Source organism: Dreissena polymorpha, chromosome 3 (assembly GCF_020536995.1).
Source record: "Dreissena polymorpha isolate Duluth1 chromosome 3, UMN_Dpol_1.0, whole genome shotgun sequence".
In the NCBI taxonomy this organism is placed as follows: domain Eukaryota; kingdom Metazoa; phylum Mollusca; class Bivalvia; order Myida; family Dreissenidae; genus Dreissena; species Dreissena polymorpha.
The window spans coordinates 114,513,382-114,538,538 of NC_068357.1; the positions used below are offsets into that span (position 1 = coordinate 114,513,382).

A 25,157-nucleotide genomic window follows, 5' to 3' on the forward strand; every position below is an offset into this window, starting at 1 on the left:
CCTGAAGTCTTATTCCGGATTGGACACTATCATACATTCTTCTCATAAATGTCATTTATTGTTCCTATATGATTTTGGGAATGCAATGTGTGTCTAGGGTACAAATCATTAAAACCGCTTCAACCACGTGGTGCACCAACTCAAACATCGTAAAAAAGTATAGATATTGAAAAAATATCACTTGATATAATAGCTATAATCTGTCGAATGTTAGGTTCATAATATATTATGTTTATCTTTCTTTGCTCTTGACAATAGTCTGAACTAAAGGGCTAATAAAAATCAAGAAACTATATTAGAAGTAAAAATGTTTGCTGTGTGATCCGCTAGGCTTTTATCAAATTAAGATACCATGTGTCTATACAGTACAGGACACAACACTGAAACTGTAATAACTCTTTCAAAACTCTGCAAAGAATATTGAACTTGGTTACTTGAATGAAACAAACTACATAAGGACATGTCCATCTTTTTCATTTTTACACACAGTTTCCCTATTGCAAAACCTTCCAAGATAGCTTCTCTGTTATTACGTTTAAACGCCGCTTTGCTGCTCTTGTAAAATTTTATAAGATGGCTTTGGTCTCTTTGGTATCAGAAATGCATATTTTCACTCAAAACAGACGTGAAATTCTCAGTCAACATCTGGAGAAAATTTTGTAACAGACTTTATAATTTATAGAATGTATACATGTATTACGCGCAGAAAACCAAGAAAGAGACGTTCCAAGAATTACGTACACAATTAATAAAATGTATTTTTGAACAACCATACAAATTTTAAAAAGGAAAATCAATTATTTTGTAATATACAATTTTTCCTGAACTCAATGATCAATTAACCAATTGCGCAACTTTCCATATTAACAGATGTGTGAGAGCTTAAAGTTGTGCTTGTTCTATTTTTCTATTGTTCCAAGTTCATATAAACATATAACATAAGCAAATCTAGGAAAAGTCGGATCTTTGTCGGCCAATGATCTACGACCAGCATGTCATGTATTGCAGACATTTTAGATACATATTTTCTTTTTAAATGTTTAATCATATTCCTCCATCATGAAATATATGCTATATTTTAGCCATGTGTTTCTTCAGATATACAATAGACCATAACCACAGGGAACGGATTCAACAAATCATCAGCTGCGTCTACAAATAGCTGAGCTAGGAAGTCGCGAACTAAAATAGACTGTTTAAAAGAGTGATGGAGGTTATTTCAGTAAGAATTAGATCTAATTGTAATCACGCTGCACGGACCGTTCTAGGGAGTGCATTTTGTACAATACATTGCACGGACCGTTCTAGGGAGTGCATTTTGTACAATACATTGCACGGACCGTTCTAGGGAGTGCATTTTGTACAATACATTGCACGGACCGTTCTAGGGAGTGCATTTTGTACAATACATTGCACGGACCGTTCTAGGGAGTGCATTTTGTACAATACATTGCACGGACCGTTCTAGGGAGTGCATTTTGTACAATACATTGCACGGACCGTTCTAGGGAGTGCATTTTGTACAATACATTGCACGGACCGTTCTAGGGAGTGCATTTTGTACAATACATTGCACGGACCGTTCTAGGGAGTGCATTTTGAACAATACATTGCACGGACCGTTCTAGGGAGTGCATTTTGTACAATACATTGCACGGACCGTTCTAGGGAGTGCATTTTGTACAATACATTGCACGGACCGTTCTAGGGAGTGCATTTTGTACAATACATTGCACGGACCGTTCTAGGGAGTGCATTTTGTACAATACATTGCACGGACCGTTCTAGGGAGTGCATTTTGTACAATACATCGCACGGACCGTTCTAGGGAGTGCATTTTGTACAATACATCGCACGGACCGTTCTAGGGAGTGCATTTTGTACAATACATCGCACGGACCGTTCTAGGGAGTGCATTTTGTACAATACATTGCACGGACCGTTCTAGGGAGTGCATTTTGTACAATACATTGCACGGACCGTTCTAGGGAGTGCATTTTGTACAATACATTGCACGGACCGTTCTAGGGAGTGCATTTTGTACAATACATTGCACGGACCGTTCTAGGGAGTGCATTTTGTACAATACATTGCACGGACCGTTCTAGGGAGTGCATTTTGTACAATACATTGCACGGACCGTTCTAGGGAGTGCATTTTGTACAATACATTGCACGGACCGTTCTAGGGAGTGCATTTTGTACAATACATTGCACGGACCGTTCTAGGGAGTGCATTTGTACAATACATTGCACGGACCGTTCTAGGGAGTGCATTTTGTACAATACATTGCACGGACCGTTCTAGGGAGTGCATTTTGTACAATACATTGCACGGACCGTTCTAGGGAGTGCATTTTGTACAATACATTGCACGGACCGTTCTAGGGAGTGCATTTTGTACAATACATTGCACGGACCGTTCTAGGGAGTGCATTTTGTACAATACATTCAAATAAAACTTTAAAGAAAACAGAAATGAGTTCTAAAGAGTTTTTTCAGCTTTCGTATACAGCAGCTTGTTTGATGAAATTATAACACGTTTCAAACTTGGCAAGAAAGTCGTGATATAAATCGTTTCATTTAATTCATATCCAAAAAACCTCCAAGGAAAATCTAGAGCGCACACTTCGAATAAAGTTTCACTTTCAAAAATGCATGTTGTGGGTTTTTGCCAATCTGTAAACAAACTTCCCACGTGAAAGGATAATACTTTCTAAGAATGTAAATAAACCAGTGAAAACAACAAAAATGAACCAATAACATGTGTATTGACGCTTTACCTAAATATATTTGTACTGCCACTAACCTGGGTGAACTAAAAAGTCAAGTTGATGCTGTTGCAATCAAAATTCAAAACTTACAATTTTCTCTTTATTAATATCATATTAAAGTAGAATGAACGACGTCATTACAGGAGCTGAAATGTTATTGTAGCAGCAATTTAATTATAATCAGTGTATACAGTTCAAGTATATTAAGTATGATGAATAATATTACACATGTTACACAGAGTGTTGTTTATGACGCGTTCTGATGACCGCAAAGTCGCAAAGATATTTACAGAAAAAACAACAACATTCACCTTATTAGCAGCGAAAACAAGTTTTGTGTAAGATACATTTTATGCACTTTAAAAACATTTCCTACAACATTCCGAGCGAATCTTGATTTAACTTACCAAAGGCTAGCATTCCGGAGTCCCCTTTTCCACGTTGTTGTTAATGATATCAATTAATGGCTTATTAATTGCTTAAACGCTTGCAAATATTGGATAACATCTGAACTTCGTGTAACTTACAGTTTTAAGAACGGAATTTATACGCATCCATTAACAAAATGGTTTCCCCTTAAAAACATTAAATACTGCGATAACATTTTTTAAATGCATTTTTGTTTTTTAACGTCGCATGTATATCAATTATTTAGTTCCTTTAATTGAAGCGTCGTCTGTAATACAAACATAAACCATTTCATTAATTTATATTAATTATGTATCGCATTGCAACTTTGCTGCCTGTTATTGCACAGATTAAATGGATATGACAATTCAAACGAATGGATTAAAGAATTTTCACGTATCCGTGGCAATTCTTGAAATCAATACGGTATGGTTACTGCATTTTAATTATAAATGCATTAGCATCATCACCATTGGTAAGCTTTACTATTAATTTGTTTCATCAGAGTGAAACATATTTCGGTCAAACCACGAATAAGCACACTTACGAACAGATGAGCATTTGGCAGAATTCTGCAATGCTCACATAGGCTTCAAAGTATAATTTTTTACCGAATGGAAGACGACCCTAAAGTGAAGCATGAATATCACATCGAGTTTGATGCCTGCTTGGGTTGTCTAGATTGCTATCAACTGTATCTAATTCAAACCAAGAATCTAGCCGCTCTTTGTGAAAACGGGGCTTAACGCATGTCGTTCAAGATTAACATACGCAGTCCGCATACTCTAATCCGGGACGACACTTTCCGATTTTATGGTACTCTTTGTTAAAAGGAAATCTATTTTTATTGAAATTCCAGTTTAAGCAAAAGGTGAGGTCTCTTAAAAGCCTGCGTGGACTTCACAGACTTATGCGGGACGACACTTAAAGCACATGCGTTGAACCCGGTTTTCCAAGATGGAAGCTTAGATATTTCATCGCAGGTACATCTAGCGGACGAATCGGCCACATCGCGGGTACATCTAGCGGACTAATCGGCCATAATTTTATCGATGTTCGATTTGCAATCTTCTCTCCAATCGCATAAATACATTACGGAAATGAGGACGGAACCCTAAACCTGTTGCGTTAATCCTGACCGTAGATCGATATCTGGTTCGATAAGGTTCCGAAAAGTACATGAATATAATGTTGTTATTTAAGAGTTATCAACTTGAAACTGTATCGTTGTGAAGCACTCGTTGGTTGGAAATGCAGAGATCATTGAGTCCATGCTGTACTGTTATGGTTCCCGTTGTGTTAACCGATCTAAGACATAACCTCTGACAAAGTGGTATGCGAGGTATATCAGGCACACCCGGCACAGTTCTAGTTGTATGGTATGTTAAAGTACTCATTATTTTTCTCCTGTCTGAACTTGCAAATTTAGACTCGCCCATGGCCCAGCCGTCTTCACCTACGTTAACGCGATATATTTAAAAAGTGAATCACATATTTGACTGCAATTGTTCATCGTCATCCAATTGCGAAAGAAATGTTAAACTGTTGTCGGCATTAACAAATAAAAACATAATATATATAATTATGAAAGTCAAAGTAATATTCGAATATAATGTTTGTATAAAGAAAACAACAAATCCACTGTATTAATAGATAATAATTAAATACATAAGATCAGTTATACGAGGTCACATTTTGTAAACGCCGATGTTTCTCTACCAACTGTTTAAGCTCCACAAAACTAAGTGCTCATTTTGAGCTATTGAGGTAAGTGGGTAGCTCGTCCGTCATTTACTCGTTTTTTCAAGCTATTAAAGAAATATGAAGGTCAACCATTGTATTTACTTTAGTCATGGTACCAGTTTTTGGTTAGAAAATTAATAAAATTGTTTTAAAGTTCAAAACCTCTTGTTGCAAAAAATAAAATAAAATAAAAATATTATTTTTCAAAGAAATCAATTAAAATGATAAGAAAATGTCTTCTTAAACCTTAAATATTATTTCTGCAAGCATTTAACATCAATTATTCATGTTTGAAAAAATCATTGGTGCATTCTAACTTTACCTAGTTACATTTCATTGACAAGTTTTTAGATCACTGTGTGACGGCAAGTACTGTACATGGAGCAATGTAAGAACAAAGTCATAGTGCTGTTATGATTATTAATCTAATTCGTGTCGGAACCAGTTAAGCCTTAAACTATCATCATCATTTATCATTCGCACGAAATGTTTTCATTTTGTTTTGTTTGATAAAAAAGTAAACGTATTTATTTGCTGCCCAAATACAACTACATATAACCGTCTGTTAAAATATTGGCACTCAACAAGGTAAGCTATATTCGAAACCTTGTGTATTTATGAAGCAACAAATGGGTGAGTTATCGGCATTATCTTGAGAATCAAATATCTGAAAATGCGGATCAATTATTTTGGCCATATCGCAAGCTGCATAGCATCAAGGGGCATTGGTAAACTTACCGGTAATCGTTAATATCCACTCCATCAATAAATATTGAATTAATATCATTTACTATTTATATAGGCTCGATACGAACATAGCGTTTCGCTATTGCTTCACGGCGCCTTCGCATTCAATGTTATGGTATACCTATATACTGGAAGTTTTTTATGCTTTGCAAATATTTGAATGAGAGAGCAAACGCATTTTAATAGGAACAATGGTAAAAAGTAAAACTTGCAAATTTTACAATTTTGTAAAGGGGTTTCTTGTTACATTATACGAAATAAGGTTATATCAATCAATAAATTCCTACTTAAAATAATTCGTAGATTACCGTAGCTTTGTGTGGTCTTTTAAATACATGGACGCTTCGTAGAGCAAATACGATATCGTATTAATATCAAATATGTGCGCTAAATAGAGCGTGTTCGTTCTACCGATTTATGTCATACCCACATGTAGCACAGCAGCCGGTTTCTGAGCAGGCAACCAGCGGATGGTATCCGCATTTCTTGTCCAGGCAATTGAAATCATTTTGTGTTTGTACAGGCATTATGATTCTTTTTGAACCTCTCTCACTCGTATTCTGATTTTCTAATACTATAGTGCATATGTGTGTGTAGGATGATGTTGGAATGGTAGTTGCTTTGGAACTTTATAGTGATACGTCAGTAAGGTACGATACTTGTATTGTTTTTAGATAATTTCTCATACTATCATTGATATTTTTGTAATAGAGTCGAGAATACTCGTAGGATTTAGGTTATGTTGCCTTTTCTACCATAAGTCCGATGAAATGTGTATAATGTAATTGTTGAGTATAGAATCTAGTATTATATACTATATCTTGCATACCGTCTTCAGAACATATATGACTTTTTGAAAACCGTTGACACTTAATCATATAATAAATAATAGGCACGTATTATTCATGTACTGAATATCATTTGTCACCAAACTGGTCCTCTCAATATATATTTATACGAGACACACTTCGATTTAACTAATTGAGTTTACTGTGACTATCTTATAAAAACCCTATACGTAAAATAGTTTCTACAAAAACAAGCATCATGTTCCTATAACCCGTGAAGATAATTTTCGATAAAACTTTTTTGAATTAAACAAAAACACGTTTGTAATTATAACTTATTGAATATTAAGATACTACATGCCAAGAGAGCTGTCAATCTACTGTAGCTACAGATTTTAATAATTATATTACATCATCATAATTGTAAATGCAGGTCTCCACGTGCTCTTCAGTTGGTAACATTTGCCAGTCTGGGTCGCCAAAAATCAATGAATGCTTCTTCATAATCGATCGTCATCCATGTGCTTTGGCTTTATTGCTCGTGCTTTTATTCTGTTAACGTTATTACATTGAATTCTTAACATGACAGAACGGTCATGGTTCAGCACGATTAGATGATGTCATCGATTTTTTTCAGCGTAGCTAAATGCACACACAAGTGTTTCCTTGAATCACAGAGAATGTATTGATTAAGTACAATGACAAGTAATTGTTCTGTTTATTAAACAAATACCAGTTTTTGTTGCTCTATATAGTGAAACATACATCTCAACGTTTATTTAAACGAAGATTACTTATTAGAAAATATCTCAATCATTTTCTTCAAAATATTTTTATGTTTCTTTACATGCAGATTGTTTTACAATAACTAAATTAATCGTATGTACATAATATAACAATTACATTTTATTAGTTGAGTTTTTATTTTGTTGTAAGTATAACCTCAACGTTTATTTTCAATATTTTTTTGTTAATTACTATTATGTTCCTATATAAGGTAGAAACATTGCACAATTCCCATAACATATAAATTTACTTGCATTTAAAACCGTAAAACGTTGGACAGATGATTTGAAAACGCTTATATATTTTGTTTTTATATTCTAACATGTTTGCTTTCTTTTGAAAATGGCATCAAATAAGCGACCGAGGAACCCAATATATTTACACTAAACCAGCATGAGTCACATACATAATCTTGCAACCTATAAGACATTCGACTTTCCGCATCATTTACGATATGGTTGCATGTTCAAAAATTAAGATAACTTGTTGCAATGGGAGGATTTAATTTCAGTGCACATTGCGTCCGGATTTAGAATAAAGATTTTGCACGTTCTACATTTACTGTTAAAAAGAGAGAGGATGCTTGTTATATGACTCAAATTATTGAAATACATATGTAAACATCTTTAGTGCATACAAGACAGTTTTTCTTGCAGTTTATGTCGATAGCTTTAGATTTAAGAATAAATCATGAAATACGTCTGAAATCGGTGACAAAATTCCACGTTTCTTGAAGCATAATCATGTACATAAATGCAGTAGACATCGAAAAACAATTAAGAAATAGACTTATTAAATAAAGTAATTCTGATGTTTTTCTGATGTAGTTCACATCGTCATACGCAGAATAAAATACTGTCTTTTATGAACTAGTTATAAATCTTAAGAAAAATTGTTTTAAGAAGTTATTGAAAAAAATCCACTTACTGGTGTGTGTAAATCAATTTTACGTTTAATTGGTAACCCCACCAAGTTACGTTATCCCGTACCCTGTTTATTTACGTTTTTAGTCAGTCAAGTTCGTACATTTATCATGGTGTCAGGTTACACCGACATTGCCTATCTATTTCAATAATTTACATCCAGACGTCGAAAATAATCTCGAAAATCTTGAGGAAGAAATATCTGGGATATTCCAATTTCGAGCGCTTTGGTATTTCAGCGTAACATTTTATAGTCTGCAAAATTCATATATACAAAAGAACATACTTTTTGATTTTTTAAATGAAAACTTAGCGAAAAAAATGTATCTACAACTTATACAGAAGTGTAATATCAATATTGAGGGTGGTGTTTTCCGTCTAACATGATTACAAGTTGAGGTCAGTTAATCTTTTGTTTAGTTCCTTATCCGACCTAAGACTGATTGTGTTCCTTAACCCATTTATGCCAGTGGACTCTCCCATCCTTCTAAATTGGATCAATTTTATTTCCAAAATTAGGGGTGTCAAGTTTATTTATGTCTATATTTAGAATATTTCATAAAGAAATTCATTTAAGCAAACAGCGCAGACCCAGATGAGACGCCGCATCATGCGGCGTCTCATCTGGGTCTACGCTGTTTGCAATGTCCTTTTTTCAGGACGCTAGGCATAAATGGGTTAAATAAATGCTGACACTTTGGATGAGATATAAATATATACACAAATGAACAAATTCTACTTGTTCAGTTGCATTTGCTGGGCCAATGCCTTTAATGACTTACTTTTCGTGAATTTGGTGCCCTGTGAAAGATCAAAAGGGCAAGCACCACCACTTAATACAGAACCAAAGTTCCTCAAAGTAATATATTATGAATTCAATATTTAAAAGAAACAACTGCATCGGTCTATAATGGAATTAATTAAATTGCTATACTTAGTTAAATACATAATACTAGAAAATACGAAATCTAGATGATGTAAGTTTCGGGCGCATCCAACTATTAGAATACAATCGAACATATCGCAAATTGCCATTTCAATATGATTTAGTGTACATATTTTTATTAATGCGATATGAATGAAAGAGTGTTTTGTTACTTTACTCACAACTAACGGCCTTCCGGATTCAACAGTGTCATACGATCATCTCCGAAACGGCATTAATGCTTCCTGTATGATTTTTGGAAATCAATTTGTGTCCGGGGGTACAAACCAGTGAAAACACTTCAAACACGTGGTGTAACAACTCGAATTCGTACAACAATACATATACTTGAATACATTTAAATATAATGATTCTGTTGTTGCTGTAAAATTCCGGATTAATGGGCATAATGCATGTGCGTAAAGTGTCGTCTCAGATGTGCAATCCGCACAGGATAATCAGGGACGACATTTTCCGCATAAACTGGATTTTCGGTAAGGATGGACTTCCTTGAAACTAAAAATACCATAAAAGCGGAAACTATCGTCCCTGATTAGCCTGTGCGGATTGCACAGGCTAATCCGGGACAACAGTTAACGCACATGCATTAAGCCCAGTTTTCTCAGAATGCGGCTCATATATGTTGTGTGTATTGCCTTTTTTCCCGATAACAGCCTGACAATTTGGAGAAATGAAACTTTAGAAACTATATCAGGAAAAGGTTATTGTTTGTTGCACCATCCGCTATCCATTTATTAAAGACAATTTACAGGACACAACAATGATAAAACTTTATGAGAACTCCTTAGATGATGGAACCTGGTCACTCGGATCAAACAAATCACATTAGGATATGTTCATCTTTCTCATTTCATACACGGGCTCCCCATTGCAAAATAGACCAAATTGCTTCTCTATTATGACGTTTAAACGCCTCTTTTTTCTTGCAACATTTTATTAGCAAAGGTTGTTAACAGAAATGCGTAAGTCCACTCAAAACAGACGTGAAGTACTCATTAAACATCTGGAGAAAATTGTGTTACAGACTTCATAATTAAGAGAATGTATACCTGTATTAGATGCAGTAAACCAAGAAAGAGACGTGATAAATTAAGCACACACTATTAATAAAATGTGTTTTTGAAACATCAATACAATATTAAGAACGAACAAATCAATTATTGTATGATATTTTTTTCTCGTGAACTGCAGTATTATTTAAACAAATTATGAACAATGAAAAAGTATGATGTTTTAAAAGATAACTAAAATACATTATTTCAAAGGAGCAACATCCAAAATGGAGAAATGTGTGAGAGCTTAAAGTTGTTCTTATTGAAGTTCATATAAACAAATAGCTAAATAACAAATAAATAAATACATAAATAAATAGTCCATTTATACAAAACCTCCATGAAAAATCTGAGCATCAGTTAACATTTCCAATAAAACGTTCATTTTGACAATTCCAGTATTCCTTTTTATACAAATCGGTAAACAAAATCACCGTTTTTATAGAATTATACTCATCTATAATATACATAAACGAAAAACAGAACATTAATGAAACCAATAAATCATGCATTGAAGTTTTCCATAAAGATCTCTGTATTGGCATTTACCTTGTTGTACTACACAGTCAAGTGCATATTGTTGTACTACACAGTCAAGTGCATGTTGTTGTTGTTGCACTACACAGTCAAGTGCATGTTGTTGTTGTTGTACTACACAGTCAAGTGCATGTTGATGCACTCAGAACTTATAATTCACAATTCTATCTTTCTTAATATTATCTAAAAGTAAAATGATCTACCTCATAACAATAGATGAAAATGCATCAGCAATATATTTATCCCCACTCTTTTTAAAAGCGTGGGGATATTGTGGTTATCTCCGCCGTCCGTCTGTCCGTCCGTCTGTCTGTCCGTCCTGGCCACCATCTCCTCCTACACTATAAGCACTATAACCTTGAAACTTACACACATGGTAGCTATGAGCATATGTGCGACCCTGCACTATTTGGAATTTTGATCTGACCCCTGGGTCAAAAGTTATGGGGTTGGGGCGGGGCCGGGTCAGAGATTTTCACTCATATTTTATGTTATTTTACATTAAATTCTTCAATTCTGCACCGATTTACTTCAAATTGATACTGATCCTCTCTTATGACAATACGGTCAATCTCAACTATGCATGGCCCCATTACCAGCCCTGGGGTGCCCCGCCCACATAGACCACACCCACCCAAAATTTCCTTTTACTATAATTTCTTCATTTCTACACCGATTCACTTCAAATTGATACTGAAATTCTCTTATGACAATACGGTCAATCTCAACTATGCATGAAAATACGGTCAATCTCAACTATGCATGGCCCCATTACCAACCCTGAGGCGCCCCACCCACATAGGCCACACCCACCCAAAATTGTCTTTTACTATAACTTCTTCATTTCTACACCGATTCACTTCTAATTGATACTGAACTTTTCTTATGACAATACGGTCAATCTCAACTATGCATGGCCCAATTACCAACCCTGGGGCGCCTCGCCCAAATAGGCCACACCCACACAAAATTGCCTTTTACTATAATTTCTTCATTTCTACACCGATTCACTTCTAATTGATACTGAACTATTCTTATGACAATACGGTCAATCTCAACTATGCATAGCCCCATTACCAACCCTGGGGTGCCCCGCCCACATAGGCCACACCCAACCAAAATTGCCTTTTACTTAACTTCTTCATTTCTACACCGATTCACTTCTAATTGATACTGAACTTCTCTTATGACAAAACGGTCAATCTCAACTATGCATGGCCCCATTACCAACCCTGGGGCGCCCCTGGGTCAAACATGCGGCGTGGGGATACGCGTCGGCCTTTGTCGCGCCATTTCTAGTTATTATTTGTTTTTACAACCAGTGTATACAGTTCAAACTTGTCTAGCATAGTTATTTTTAAAATGTATATGTGACACGAAGTATTATTTATTACACGTCCGTCGTTTCGGAGTCTACATGCAACCAACAGCGATAATTAAGCCTTAATTATCCACATTTCCAGTTAATTATATTAATGTTTTAGTTAATGATATAAATTGCTTATAAATTGCTTAAACGCTTGATTATATTGGATAACGCCTGAACTTTGTGTTCACAATATCAAGGACAGAATTTCTACGCATCTATTTTCTTCTATAATTTAAAATTGCGTAACAAATTTGGAAACTACACACCTGTTTAAAACGTTGCATGTCTGTCAATTAATTAGGGGCATACATTTAAGTGATGTCTGTTAGATTAACATAAACATTTTCATACAATTATATAAGTTTTGAACAACAACTTTCCTGCCTTGCTAAACGGAATACAAATTCAAACGACTGGATAAAAATTAGAATTCCACGTATCCCATGGCAAATCTTAGAATCAATGCGGTATTTTTCATCTGTTGCAATTAGTACCTTAGCCTCATCATCATTCGCCAGCATCACGTTTTGATTGTTGTCAACAGAGTTCATCATATTTTGGTCAAACCCGGTATAGGTACGCTAACGAACTGATAAGCATTTAGCGGATTTCTACGATGCTTTCAGAGCCATCAACGTGTGCGTTTTTACCGAAGGATTGTTGACCCCAATGCCAAGCACAAATATCACAACCTTGTTTATGCCTGGCTTATCTAGATTGCTGTCTATCTAAATCAAACCAAGATATATCAACGCAGTTAGCGGCTGAATCGCAAAAATAAGCGATGCTTGATTTGCAATCTTCGCGCCAATCGCATAAACACCTTTCATGTATTAGGTCATAACCGGAAAACTGTTTCGTTAATCTTGATCTATGATCGTTATCCGCAGTTCGATTTGGTTCCAAAAATAATATGGATGCAATCTTGACTTCCTGGATAAGTATTTTAGTCACAGGTTAACTGTTTACATGATTAAGTCTTAATAATTTTTAGCTATATTTTACACCATTGAATGCAGATTCATTCTGCTTAACATTTTAAAGCGGGTATATATGATTTTTTATATGTGTTTAATTGTAATATATTGATAAAATATGTTACAATAACACAAAATAGTCAAGAAAATTATACATTAAAGACGAATTTCATAAAATGCAGCAAAGGCAAATAAGCGCCCCGAGCCGATAGTGACGTACATATTTTCCTACAATAACCGAAGCATTCGTCTTTGTATTAGGATCGGAGATAGTGTTCGTGTGTCGTAGGAATAGATATCGTTGCAGGAATTCAAATAAACCGTTAAACTAAGTTTAGATTCAAATCGTACATGTATGGTATACATGCTGGCGAATTCGGCTGTACAGCCGTTTTCAATTTCAGAATTAAATATCTGGCTTATTTCGCATTTTTCGACACATGTTCTTCTTAACTTTTATTTAATTTATATGGAATTATATATATAATAAGTTTTTTACACAGTTTATATAAATTCATAAATATTTGACAAAATCGTATATACCCGCTTTAAAGTGTCTATTTGGATTACTTTTGGAAAAAGTTTTAACGTGACCTTTTCAAACATTAACCTATTGACAAATGGCGAAGTCTTTTTGAAACATAGGCATATAAATATTCTGAAAATACATTTTTGTTTAACAAATAATCATCATACGAAATTTATAAAATTAGAAAGCGTTAAACGATGGGATAGTGTTGAGTGTTCTATAACCCAATTACAAATGTATATGATAGGCGATATTGACAGAAGTGGAAGTGATGCAACTATGTATTTTCTTAGTAAAGTACCGCTTGCATACTTACTTCCCTTGTATTTCTCTTCAAGCACTGTCGTTCATAATGTTAATAGTTTTAAGTCAATAAAAAGTTTGACCATAAATGCACATACGTTTAAGAGGATGTGTTTTTATTATTATACATACATTTAATTAATTAAATGTTAACCCATTTATGCCTAGTGTCTAGAAAGAAGATATTGGCAAACAGCGTAGACCTAGAATAGACGCCGCATCATGCGTCGTCTCATCAGGGTCTGCGCTGTTTGCTTAAATGAATTACTGTATTCTAAATATAAAAAATATATACTAGACATCCCTAATTTTAGAAATAAATCGATCCAATTTAGAAGGATGGGCGAGTCCACTAGGCATAAATGGGTTAATGTGTTAAATAATTCACATTTTGTCAACTCACACAACACAATGTGTCATATTCTTGCACGTTTTTATTTTATTTTTGCAGGTCCTGATGGCGTTTACAATGGCAACCATGGATTGATTGTCAGAACAAAAGTATTATTAAAAGCCAAGACTAGAAGATGCCACCATTGTCCCCAATATGCCTGAATGCAACTGGATGACATGAAAGCGTGAGACAATCCAATGATTAATCGATGATAGAGTTGAAGCCCTTGCCGATGAAGGACCCGCATGTCATCGTAACTGACCCGGATGGAGTTGAGAAAGTCCCGGATGAAAATGGCGACGCCAGAAATCACACAACGGACGACGAAATTGTTTGTGAAGTAATGAAATAGAATTAATAACATATTCTTTTTGTGAAAAAATAAGCGTACGTTTTTTGATTATGCCCACCTTCGAAGAAGAGGTGGTATATTATTTTGCACATGTCGGTCCGTCCGTCGGTCGGTCGGTCCGTCGGTCCGTCCACCAGATGGTTTCCGGATGATAACTCAAGAACACTTAGGCCTAGGATCATGAAACTTCATAGGTAGATTGATCATTACTGGTAGATGATCCCTATAGATTTTCAGGTCACTAGGTAAAAGGTCAAGGTTACAGTGACTCAAAATAGTAAAATGGTTTCAGGATGATAACTCAAGAGTGCTTACGCCTAGGATCATGAAACTTCATAGGTGCATTGATCATGACTGGCAGATAACCCCTATTGATTTTCAAGTCACTAGGTCAAAGGTCTAGGTCACAGTGACTCGAAATAGTAAAATGGTTTCCGGATGATAACTCAAGAATGCTAAGGTTTGGATCATGAAACGTCATTGGTACATTGATCATGACTGGCAGAAGACCCCTATTGATTTTCAGGTCACTAGGTCAATGGTCACGGTCACAGTGACTCGAAATAGTAAAATGGTTTCCGGATGATAACTCAAGAATGCTTAGGCCTAGGATCATGAAACTTCATAGGTACATTGATCATGACTGGCAGATGACCCCTATTGATTTTCAGGTCACTAGGTCAAAGGTCAAGGTCACAGTGACTCGAAATAGTAAAATGGTTTCCGTATGATAACTCAAGAATACTTACGCCTAGGATGATAAAACTTCATAGGTACATTGATCATGACTGTCAAAGGTCAAGGTCACAGTGACAAAAAACTTATTCACACAACGGCTTCCACTACAAATGACACCCATATGGGGGGCATGCATGTTTTACAAACAGCCCTTGTTTATTTTAAAGACTATCGAAAGCGCAAACATACATTAATTATTCTATACAAAGCATAGAAATTGTTTAGTTTCTTTAGTTCACTAGCATCTGAGATAAGTTATTCAAGTAACTGAATTTTGTATAAAAAGATTGTTTCGAAATAAAACAAATCATGTTTAATAGGACAATATGAAGAACATAGTTAATAACTCAGGTCAGCGCATGAGGCAGTCGCAAAGACGCTGAGGGGACCTATAAATAAACTAGACTTACACACACGCATAGTTTTTATTTCAATCATCAATATATAAAATACATGCAACCTATTTGGAATCAGTTAACATCCTTTCTACAACAACAACAACTAAACTTTAAACTATCCTTCTTAAGTGTTAGTTTTGGAATTAACTCATTAAAATCAATAGACGGTAATACTATTGTGAATTGTATTCTAATATTGATGAAATATTTTACCTTTTACATGAAATACAGAAAACAAATACCAAATTTTAGTTGTTTTGTACATAGGCTGAAACTAAAAATCCAGATTGAGAAAGAAATAGCCCTCAGTAATGATACATTGCATATCTTTGAGCAAAAGTGGAATCAAATTATATTGTCATAATGCTTGTCCACTTTTATACTATTCACTTTATGTTAGTTTATCATTTCATATATAACTTATTATTATTTTTTTTCTTTTTTAAGATCTGTGATTATATATAACAGAACACATACTGCTGTCACCGAAAGAAATGTTATAAACTATTGTCAAAAACATTATAAGGCATATTCTCTGTATACTTTGTAAGAACCATTGTTTGCAAAAATGTATTGTATACAATATGTGCTTTAGAGTAAATAAAAAATCAAAATATTTCCTCCTTTCACAGGAGCCCCTGACACCGGAAGCGAAAGACGACGATGATGATGACGCAGAATCTCGGCGCGATGTCGTCTGCCCGCGTCCGGACGCCACGTGCTTATCCATCACGTTCGGAACCACGTGCGTGCTTCAGCTCGTTGTCATCGTTATCATGGCGTTTCATCTTGGCGCCGTTCAGTACTGCATGCACGGGAACATCGGCACAACGAGGAAAAAAACGGACCCGGGCGTGTTCCAGGACCTGTCGTTTGATGAATTAAAGGCCGTCAGAGATTTCATGTTGACTAGTTCCGGTATTGGATTAACCCCAATTGACCAAGCGCTTCCCAACAACAGTTACCTTTATATGATTGACTTACACATTCCACTGAAATCGTCGGTATTAGAACACCTAGACAGAGGCAGTATTCGTCTGAAAAGGGCCGCAAAGGCGGTGGTAGTGCGCGGGGACCTTGACCCACCGCGGGTAGAAGAGTACCTCGTATCAGCGCTACCAAAACCCTCGAGCAGCAGACTTGCGCGCAACCCTCTTTATGCCCGGTATCCTATACCTTACACCAGCCGCCCAGTCGACCAGGTTGACTACAAGTATCTATTCCCTATCCTCGAGGAATTCACCAAACAGATCTATCATGTTCTCATTGAAAGTTATGGCCTCTGCTACCATAACTGCACCAAAGGCGTGAACTGCATGGTGTTCGAGGATGTAGCCCCTCGCGGTCGCGGGAGCGGGGAGCGGAACAGCTGGTTTCGCGCGTACAGGGATGTGGACGGGTTCCTACTACATCCGATAGGCTTGGAGGTCCAGATTGACCACAAATCTACCAACTATGCGAACTGGTTTATCGACAGGATCGCCTACAACGGCAACCTTGTTTATACAGTTGAGGATCTGCTTTCAAGATACTTCAGCGGAACCTTTCGTAAAAGTAAAATGGATAGACCGGTATTATTTGAGGACGAGCTGTATTCGTCGTACAAAAGGCGTGGTCCATCAGAAATGCCGACTCCAATTCGACCGCCAAGACTGATCGAACCTGATGGGAACCGATTTACCATTAATCAGCAGCACGTAAAATACATGCACTGGGATTTTGATGTGAGAATGAGACCGTCAACAGGGCTGCAAATATTCGACGTACGTTTCCAAAGCGAGCGGATATTGTACGAATTGAGTCTACAAGACGGCGTTGTGTTTTCGTCCGGTTACAGTCCTGGTCAAATGATGTCGGACGTGTATCTTACGTCGTGGATGATTGGCGCCTCTTCATTCGAGCTCGCGCGCGGTATAGACTGCCCGGACACCGCGGCGTTTGTCGACGTTCATCATTTCGTTGATTCCAGCGAGCCACTTCTGTACCGCAACTCAATTTGTGTATTCGAGCAAGATCCCGCCATACCGCTGCGACGTCACTACGCTAATGATCGCCGTATGGGTTACACAGGCTACGGTGGTCTTGTGGCATATCATCTAGTTGTGAGGCACATTGCAACAATTCAGGGCAGTGATTATATATTTGACTACATGTTTAAGCTCAATGGTGAAATACAAATTCGCGTCAGCCCGACGGGTTACGTTCAGGCGACATTTAACTTTCCGTTTGAACGCCCTTTCGGTAATCCGCTTCATCATGACGTCGTAGCTAACGTCCATCATCACGCATTCCATTTTAAAGCCGACCTTGACATTCGAAGAGTGGAAAATAGATTTTCCGTTATTGAAATTGGCAAACAAACCCAAAGACATTTTTGGTACCCAGGAATAAATCAAACGCAATTTGTTATACATGAACGGGAGTGGAAACGAGAAATGGACATGCTAGAGAAGTCTTACGACCCTAAAAACTATTATGTGATATATGACGATTTTCCGATGAACAAATACGGTACCCCTCGCTCCTACCGCGTTATCAACGAGGGAAATACGGCGGCGTTTCCTTTGGATGAAGTCGACATCATTAACGCTGCAAAATGGGTGAAATACCCGATAGTCGTCACGAAATACGACGATAATGAGGACCAATCCAGCTCAATATACGCTCAAAACGACCCCTGGGACCCGGTGGTCGACTTCGACCGCTTCATCATTGATAATGGCACGATACTTAACGAAGATTTGATAGTGTGGGCTACCCTGGGCCTCTACCACATCCCGTCAACGGAAGACGTGCCCTCAACGTCGACCACGTGGCATAGCGCGTCACTCAGACTGGTCCCTTACAACTTTTTTACGGAGTGCCCCAGCGTCTCCTCGCCCAATACGGTCCAGATCACTCCGGGAAAGGGAAACAGAAATAAAATCAACGTGAATATGTTTGATTCGCCGGAAGACGTGCGGTGTGTTCCGCCTACGTTTGGGCCCCATACGTACTACGGTTTCAGGGATAACCAATAACATTTTGCGTACATTTGCAAGCTTTTACGGATATGACCTCAAGAGAGCCATATGCATGTTACACTTAAGCGATTCTTTATTTTCGTCGCCTTTTTCTGTATTCTTGCGCAATTTTAATCGAAACATGGAATTAATAATTGAACACTTACGATAGATGGATTGTACAATGTGTTTACATTAAACAAATATCAACTTAACAATACACATACAGTACGTGTACATAGTATTATTATCATATACAATCATTTATCATTTTTAGCATTATTATTATTATTATTATTATTATTATTATTATTATTATCTTATTATATGCGTGTACATATACATTGTAGCCCTATTCCGGAATGTGAAGCCACTAAAGAGCTCAATTGACCATATAATATCATAAATGAACACCTTTGAGACATTTATCTTAAAATTTAATGTCTATCCAACAAAATACCATCAATATTATTTAGTGATCAGACATGTGCTTCGTTGCTGATCAATACTAGGAAGGAACCATAGCAAACCTTACTTTTTGAAATGTTTACTTAAATTCTCTGCTGTACAGTATTTTCTTTATGAAAACACAGAACAAGTAAACACATTTCATATCAATCATTTGAAATAAATATTTCAATATTCGGCTTTTGAAAATGTGCAGCTTTTGAAAAATAAATCTTTAAAAAAAAATAAAAAATAAATACATATAATTTTTATAAAAGATGATGGGGGTATCTATAGGAATGACCAAAACTATAAAACAAATAGGTGTAAGGAATGTTGGTATTTTTTATTTTATGTATACTATTTAGCCTTATATTTGACCCGCATTTACTGCAAGTGTGCATGTTACATCTCATTGTGTGAATGTTACATCTCATTGTGTGCATGTTACATCTCATTGTGTGAATGTTACATCACATTGTGTGAGTGTTACATCTCATTGTGTGCATGTTACATCTCATTGTGTGAATGTAACATCTCATTGTGTGAGTGTTACATCTCATTGTGTGAATGTTACATCTCATTGTGTGAGTGTTACATCTCATTGTGTGAATGTTACATCTCATTTTGCCTTCTGTGATATTGTTCGCAGCATAATATCATTTCAATTGTGTTATAGTCATCATTAACATAAAAATCTAATTTTACACCCGTCTTCCTTTTATATGTATTGACTTCCACTGGCAATATTCGGTTGTGATAACAACATAGGTGGAAATTAGTGCCTAACTTTTTTGAAAACTTTTAGGGAAACAACAGAGAAAACCAGAAAACATATTTCATAAAACTTTCGATAAACATGGGCTATTGCCATCCAAAATAGCATAAAACAAAAACTTCTCTTGATAAAAAGGCGCAGTCTTGTGAACTGTTGTACAAGTTCGAGTTACTAGTGAACGCTGTAGTTTTGAGATTTAAATAAAAAGACAAAAATAAGTTAATGGTCAGCATGTTTATGAAACAAAGGGCACGCTACACTGCTTGATATTGTAATTTAAAGGGACCTTTTCACGGTTTGGTAAATTGACAAAATTGAAAAAGTTGTTTCAAATTCGCAAATTTTCGTTTTAGTTATGACATTTGTGAGGTAACAGTATTACTGAACATTTAACATAGTCCAATATAGCCATTATATGTATCTTTTGACGATTCGAAAACCTAAAAAATATAAAGCGTTGCAACGCGAAACGATTGAATAATTTGGAGAGTTCTGTTGTTGTCGTTTAAATTTACGAAACTACGAAGATTGCTTATATAAAGTATAAATTACTTTCACTGTGCACACTCGGCGGAATAGCCGAGAGGGCTAATGCATTTTTACTTCAGACTAACTCCAGGACTCCGGGGGTCACTGGTTCGAGCCCTGGTACCGGCTACTTGTTTTTCCTTTTTTAATTTTATTCTTGCTTTTTTACTGGAGCTTTTAGGATCCAATGTTTACATTTATCAATATAAAGCATTCAATGACAAACTTCAAAATATGCCAAAATCTGTGAAAAGGTCACTTTAACCCAAATATGCCTAGCGTCTAGAAAAAAGGCCTTGGCAAACAGCGTAGACCCAGGTGAGACGCCACATGGCATTAATGGGTTAAACGTGCCTTACGATGTAACACATACGCAAATTTGCAAATCATTCAGCATATGGCGCCTTCTGGCTTGTACAACAATGTCCATATTTGCACGTCAAAATACAGATGACGCAATCTAGCTTGTAAAACACGGTCCTTAATTTCCCATTATTTAACAAATAACACATTATGGTCTTTAAAATAAAGGTCATGATTGAATATCATCATAGCATTTCGCCTTATAGCTTGTACAGTTTGGACCAGTTCCATTTAAGATTGCAACGTAAATGCAAGTTAAATCTATTTCTGATCACTAAGCAACTGCGCACAGACATGTGCAAAGCTTCATCACATTTGTTTTCAATCAACACGTGCTTATTACAAAATCAAAGTACTGACAGTACTGGTGTGACGATTCTTTTGAAGAGGATGGATATAAAAGCATAAATTTAAGTTTATCTACATCACCATAATTGTGTAAGTGGGTACGAAAATTTTGGCTACGAAAAAAATGGGTACGAAAATGTTGGGTACAAAAATAATGCCAAAAAAATGGGTACGAAAAAAAAAATTGGTTACGAAAAAGAATAAGGGTACGAAAAACATTGGCTACGAATTTTTTTGGGGGGTACGGGGAAGAAATACCCGTGGGGAACTTGACCCATTCAGCGAAACTGGGAGGCGGGTTACATTCTCGATCAAATATAACAAGAAATATCTTTAAAAAGATTTTCGAAGTGTATTTTCTGTACCACTTATCTTACAAAAACGTTATGTTACAGTAAAATGTTTGTGGATTATAACATTACGTTATGTAGCAGATATATTCAAAACTTGACATGCTCTTTTATTACACCATGCTCTTAAGTTTCACATGTGTATCATACAAAACTTTATATTTCGTTGTTTTCTTTGCTAAGTTAATGATGTTATGTGTACGGATGTGATTTCACATGCCCGTGTGCATGAACATATAATTGTTTTCTTTTGATCATTGTTTTTTTTCTCTAATTCAATAAGCTAAGGCATGTTTGTTCGTTAAGTACGGCAATAATTTCATGATGATTCCCGAAAGTAGGTATGAGAACATAGTCGAATACGACTTAAATACGTGAGTTCGCCCATGAACACATGGTAAGGTTAACTAAATCTCCGCGATATGACTTAATATGTGTTTAAAACAGAAAACAATATCCAACAAACGAATGAATTATCAAACATAGTGTGTGCAATGATGTGGCTCTTTAATTTCTGTTTGAAAAGTTTATAAAATATGCAAATTGAGAGAGCACGCACAAGAGCGAGTTTCATATATATCACACGGCTATTATGCTGTGTATATACCATTTTCGCTTTAACCTTTACAAATGTCAGGTTCGAAATAATTCGTTTTCTTTACACTCATGATCGCGTTAAACGTTAATTATACACGTTTTCATTCGCAATTTGTTTACAGAATCACGACAAATGTCAAATATAAAACAGAAAATGCATAGTTATTTAACTGATCTATAAACATATAATCGATTGAATATAACTGATTTAAAATTAACGTTTTCAAACTATTATTAAATCTTTTCCCCAGAATATGCTGTCCTATTTATAGCTGAGCTTCCTTTACCTTCATCAATGATAATCAGCGAGATATGCCGATTAGAAAAATCGAGCTATCTCAATCGGACTGGCTAGGTCTTTTACATAGGTTGCCATTGTGAATAATTTTTTAATGGTATGATAACTTAGACGAGCTGCTTCGCAGCATCGTCAAAAATCATTTTTAATGAAACGGTTTACGGCTGGCAAGTAGCAAACTACATGCACTGGAACCATGACCCGGCTTGTTGTGGTAGTAGTGTTTTTTATTTGATTGAATTCCAGAAACCATAAACCCAAATTATGATCATCATGTATGAAGATTTTATACACATTTTAAAGATTTAATTAATATTGCTTACAATTTATTAGTCTGGTGACATTTGTTTAAATGATCCGAAGTAAGTTTATGCCCTTTTATTGAGTGGAAAAATATTTGCATTGTTTTTTCTTCATGCCTGCAAGATTATAATTTTTGCCTTGGGTAAACATCACCAAGTCCTACAATGTCAATGGATCATATACTGTCTACATTTCGAACATTGTAACGTTTGCTGTATAGTCCGAAAGTAAACATGCCGCCTTCTTTTATTGACTAGCAGCCGCTGGTCTGTTTATGGAACCATATGGCAGTCTTTACAAAGAGACTAACCCGTGGACATTGTTGCCACCACCCCTGTTTTATATTACACCCGACGATATTGTGATCAACAGTCAAGTCGTTTCTATCAAATCATTGACGATTCAACTACTTTTCTGCTATTTTTACCGTGCATTGCGTTGCAGTTACTTTGATCGTATTGAAGTCTGGAAGCTCTACACTTATGTTTTGGTAAGATGAACGGACATGACAAATGTGTGTACAACTAAAATACGAGAATTGTTTTATTTGTTATAGAATTAAACCCTAACTTGACGCATAAGTTTTTGATAAGAGCTATGTTCATACGGAATTTCATCAAATACGTTTGTACGAGATACTTTGTAATTCGATTACGCAGCTTTTACTAACTTAAGGCAAACATGTGCACTTAAAATTGTTAAACATGTCTGATATTACTGGTCTAGTAATGTAGTGAAATATAATGCTAATGACTATGTGAGTATGTCCGCAAATTGAATTGATAGGCATTTTGTGAGTTTTAGAATTCATGAAATCTGTTATTGTTTCAATATAGTTAATTTTTTTAAAAGGCTTGTAAGCGTGCAAATATGATTTATGTCAACAATATAAAAAAAAATACATATTCAGTTTCACGTAGTTGTGTTTTTAAAATTTTCTTTAACTTGTGTGTTGATATAGTTCAAGTCGCAAGAAATACCTGGGTCGAGTTTTACGAAACTTCTTTGACAATGTTTGACTTACACACACATTTTCAATTCCTATAAAACACATATATTATTTATTAACATTAACGGATATTAATTGCAATATATATTTTAATAAATACAGACACCGTGAATTGCTTTCACAGATTTTTAGATTGCGAAGGTACAATCAATATCGAGTGTGTGAATACGTCTAAGAGAACTGCGTCATAAGTCTAAACTTGCGTCATATGTCACAGTATTCAGGGTGCAGAATCAACGGGGTTTTCAGGGATGTACACACGGGCTGGACAGCATGTAATAACACCGTAAAGAACTTTATTTTTTGTAATATCTCAAGTGATTGAAATACATTTGCAAAAAGTTTTAGTGCATACAAGTTTTTCTTGCAGTTTGTGTCGATATCTTAAAGGGGCCTTTTAACAGATTTTGGCATGTTTTGAAGATTGTTATTAAATGCTTTATATTGCTAATTTTAAACATTGGACCTAAAAATCTCCAGTTAAAAAACAAGAATACAATTTAAAAAAAAGAAAGAAGTAACCGCAACAGGGCACGAACCACTTACCCCTGAAGTCCTGGAGTAAAAAGTCTCCCGCCTAGACCACTCGGCCATCGGTGCTCATGCTATAAGCGGATGTATTTTTACCTATATATGAAATATCCTCGTAGTTTCCCAAAATATAACGACAACAACAGCACTTTCCAAATTATTCAATCGTTTCGCTTTGCAACGCTTTATAATTTTCAGGTTTTCAAATCGTCAAAAGATGCATATAATGGATATTTTAGAGCATGGTAAATGTTCAGTATTACTATTTCCACACAAATATCATAACTAAAATGAACATTTGCGAATCTAAAACAACTTTCATTTTTATTTTGTCAATTTACCCAAAAGTAAAAAGGCCCCTTTAAGGTATAAGAATAAATCCTTGAATATGTCTGAAATCGTTGACAAACGTTCACGTTGCCTTAAGCATAACCGTCATAGAAATTTTGAACAAGAACACATGCTTATTTAAATAAATGTAATTTTGATTTATTTCAACTCGTCATATGCAGCATAAAAATCTGTCTTTTATGCACTAGTTGAAATTCTTAAGAAAGATTGTTTTACGAATTTATTTATAAAAATACCACCACTTGCCGGTGTGTTTACATCCATTAATGTTTAATTGGGAACCCCACAAAGTCACGTGATCCTGCACCCTGGTATTGTGCCATAAGTCTACGAATTGTGTAAGAAGATAAGTAAAATCGAACAAAGAGTTTTTTAAAGGCACAATTTTGAATCTTGTGTAATTGAAACTTGAAAACATCCGTGAATATAAATAAATGAGAATGCTAAAATCCAATTTTTAATTGAATTGGTTAGCAGTTGGACGATAAG

General features: G+C 35.6%; 1 protein-coding gene across 2 annotated transcripts in view; it reads left to right on the forward strand.

Annotated features, from left to right (window-relative positions):
* LOC127871114 (amiloride-sensitive amine oxidase [copper-containing]-like) overlaps positions 1–19,919 on the forward strand; it is a 42,890-nt gene extending 22,971 nt beyond the window's left edge. The window contains exons 1-3 of one of the 2 annotated variants that reach the window (XM_052413824.1): positions 6,155–6,321; positions 14,333–14,615; positions 16,396–19,919. In XM_052413824.1, coding sequence (XP_052269784.1) covers positions 14,484–14,615; positions 16,396–18,783 — 2,520 coding nt within the window. In that variant the 5' untranslated portion in view covers positions 6,155–6,321; positions 14,333–14,483 and the 3' untranslated portion in view covers positions 18,784–19,919. Of the gene's footprint in view, positions 1–6,154; positions 6,322–14,332; positions 14,616–16,395 lie in introns of those variants that run through there. The other variant, XM_052413823.1, reaches the window with a different exon arrangement.
* The last annotated feature ends 5,238 nt before the right edge of the window (positions 19,920–25,157 follow it).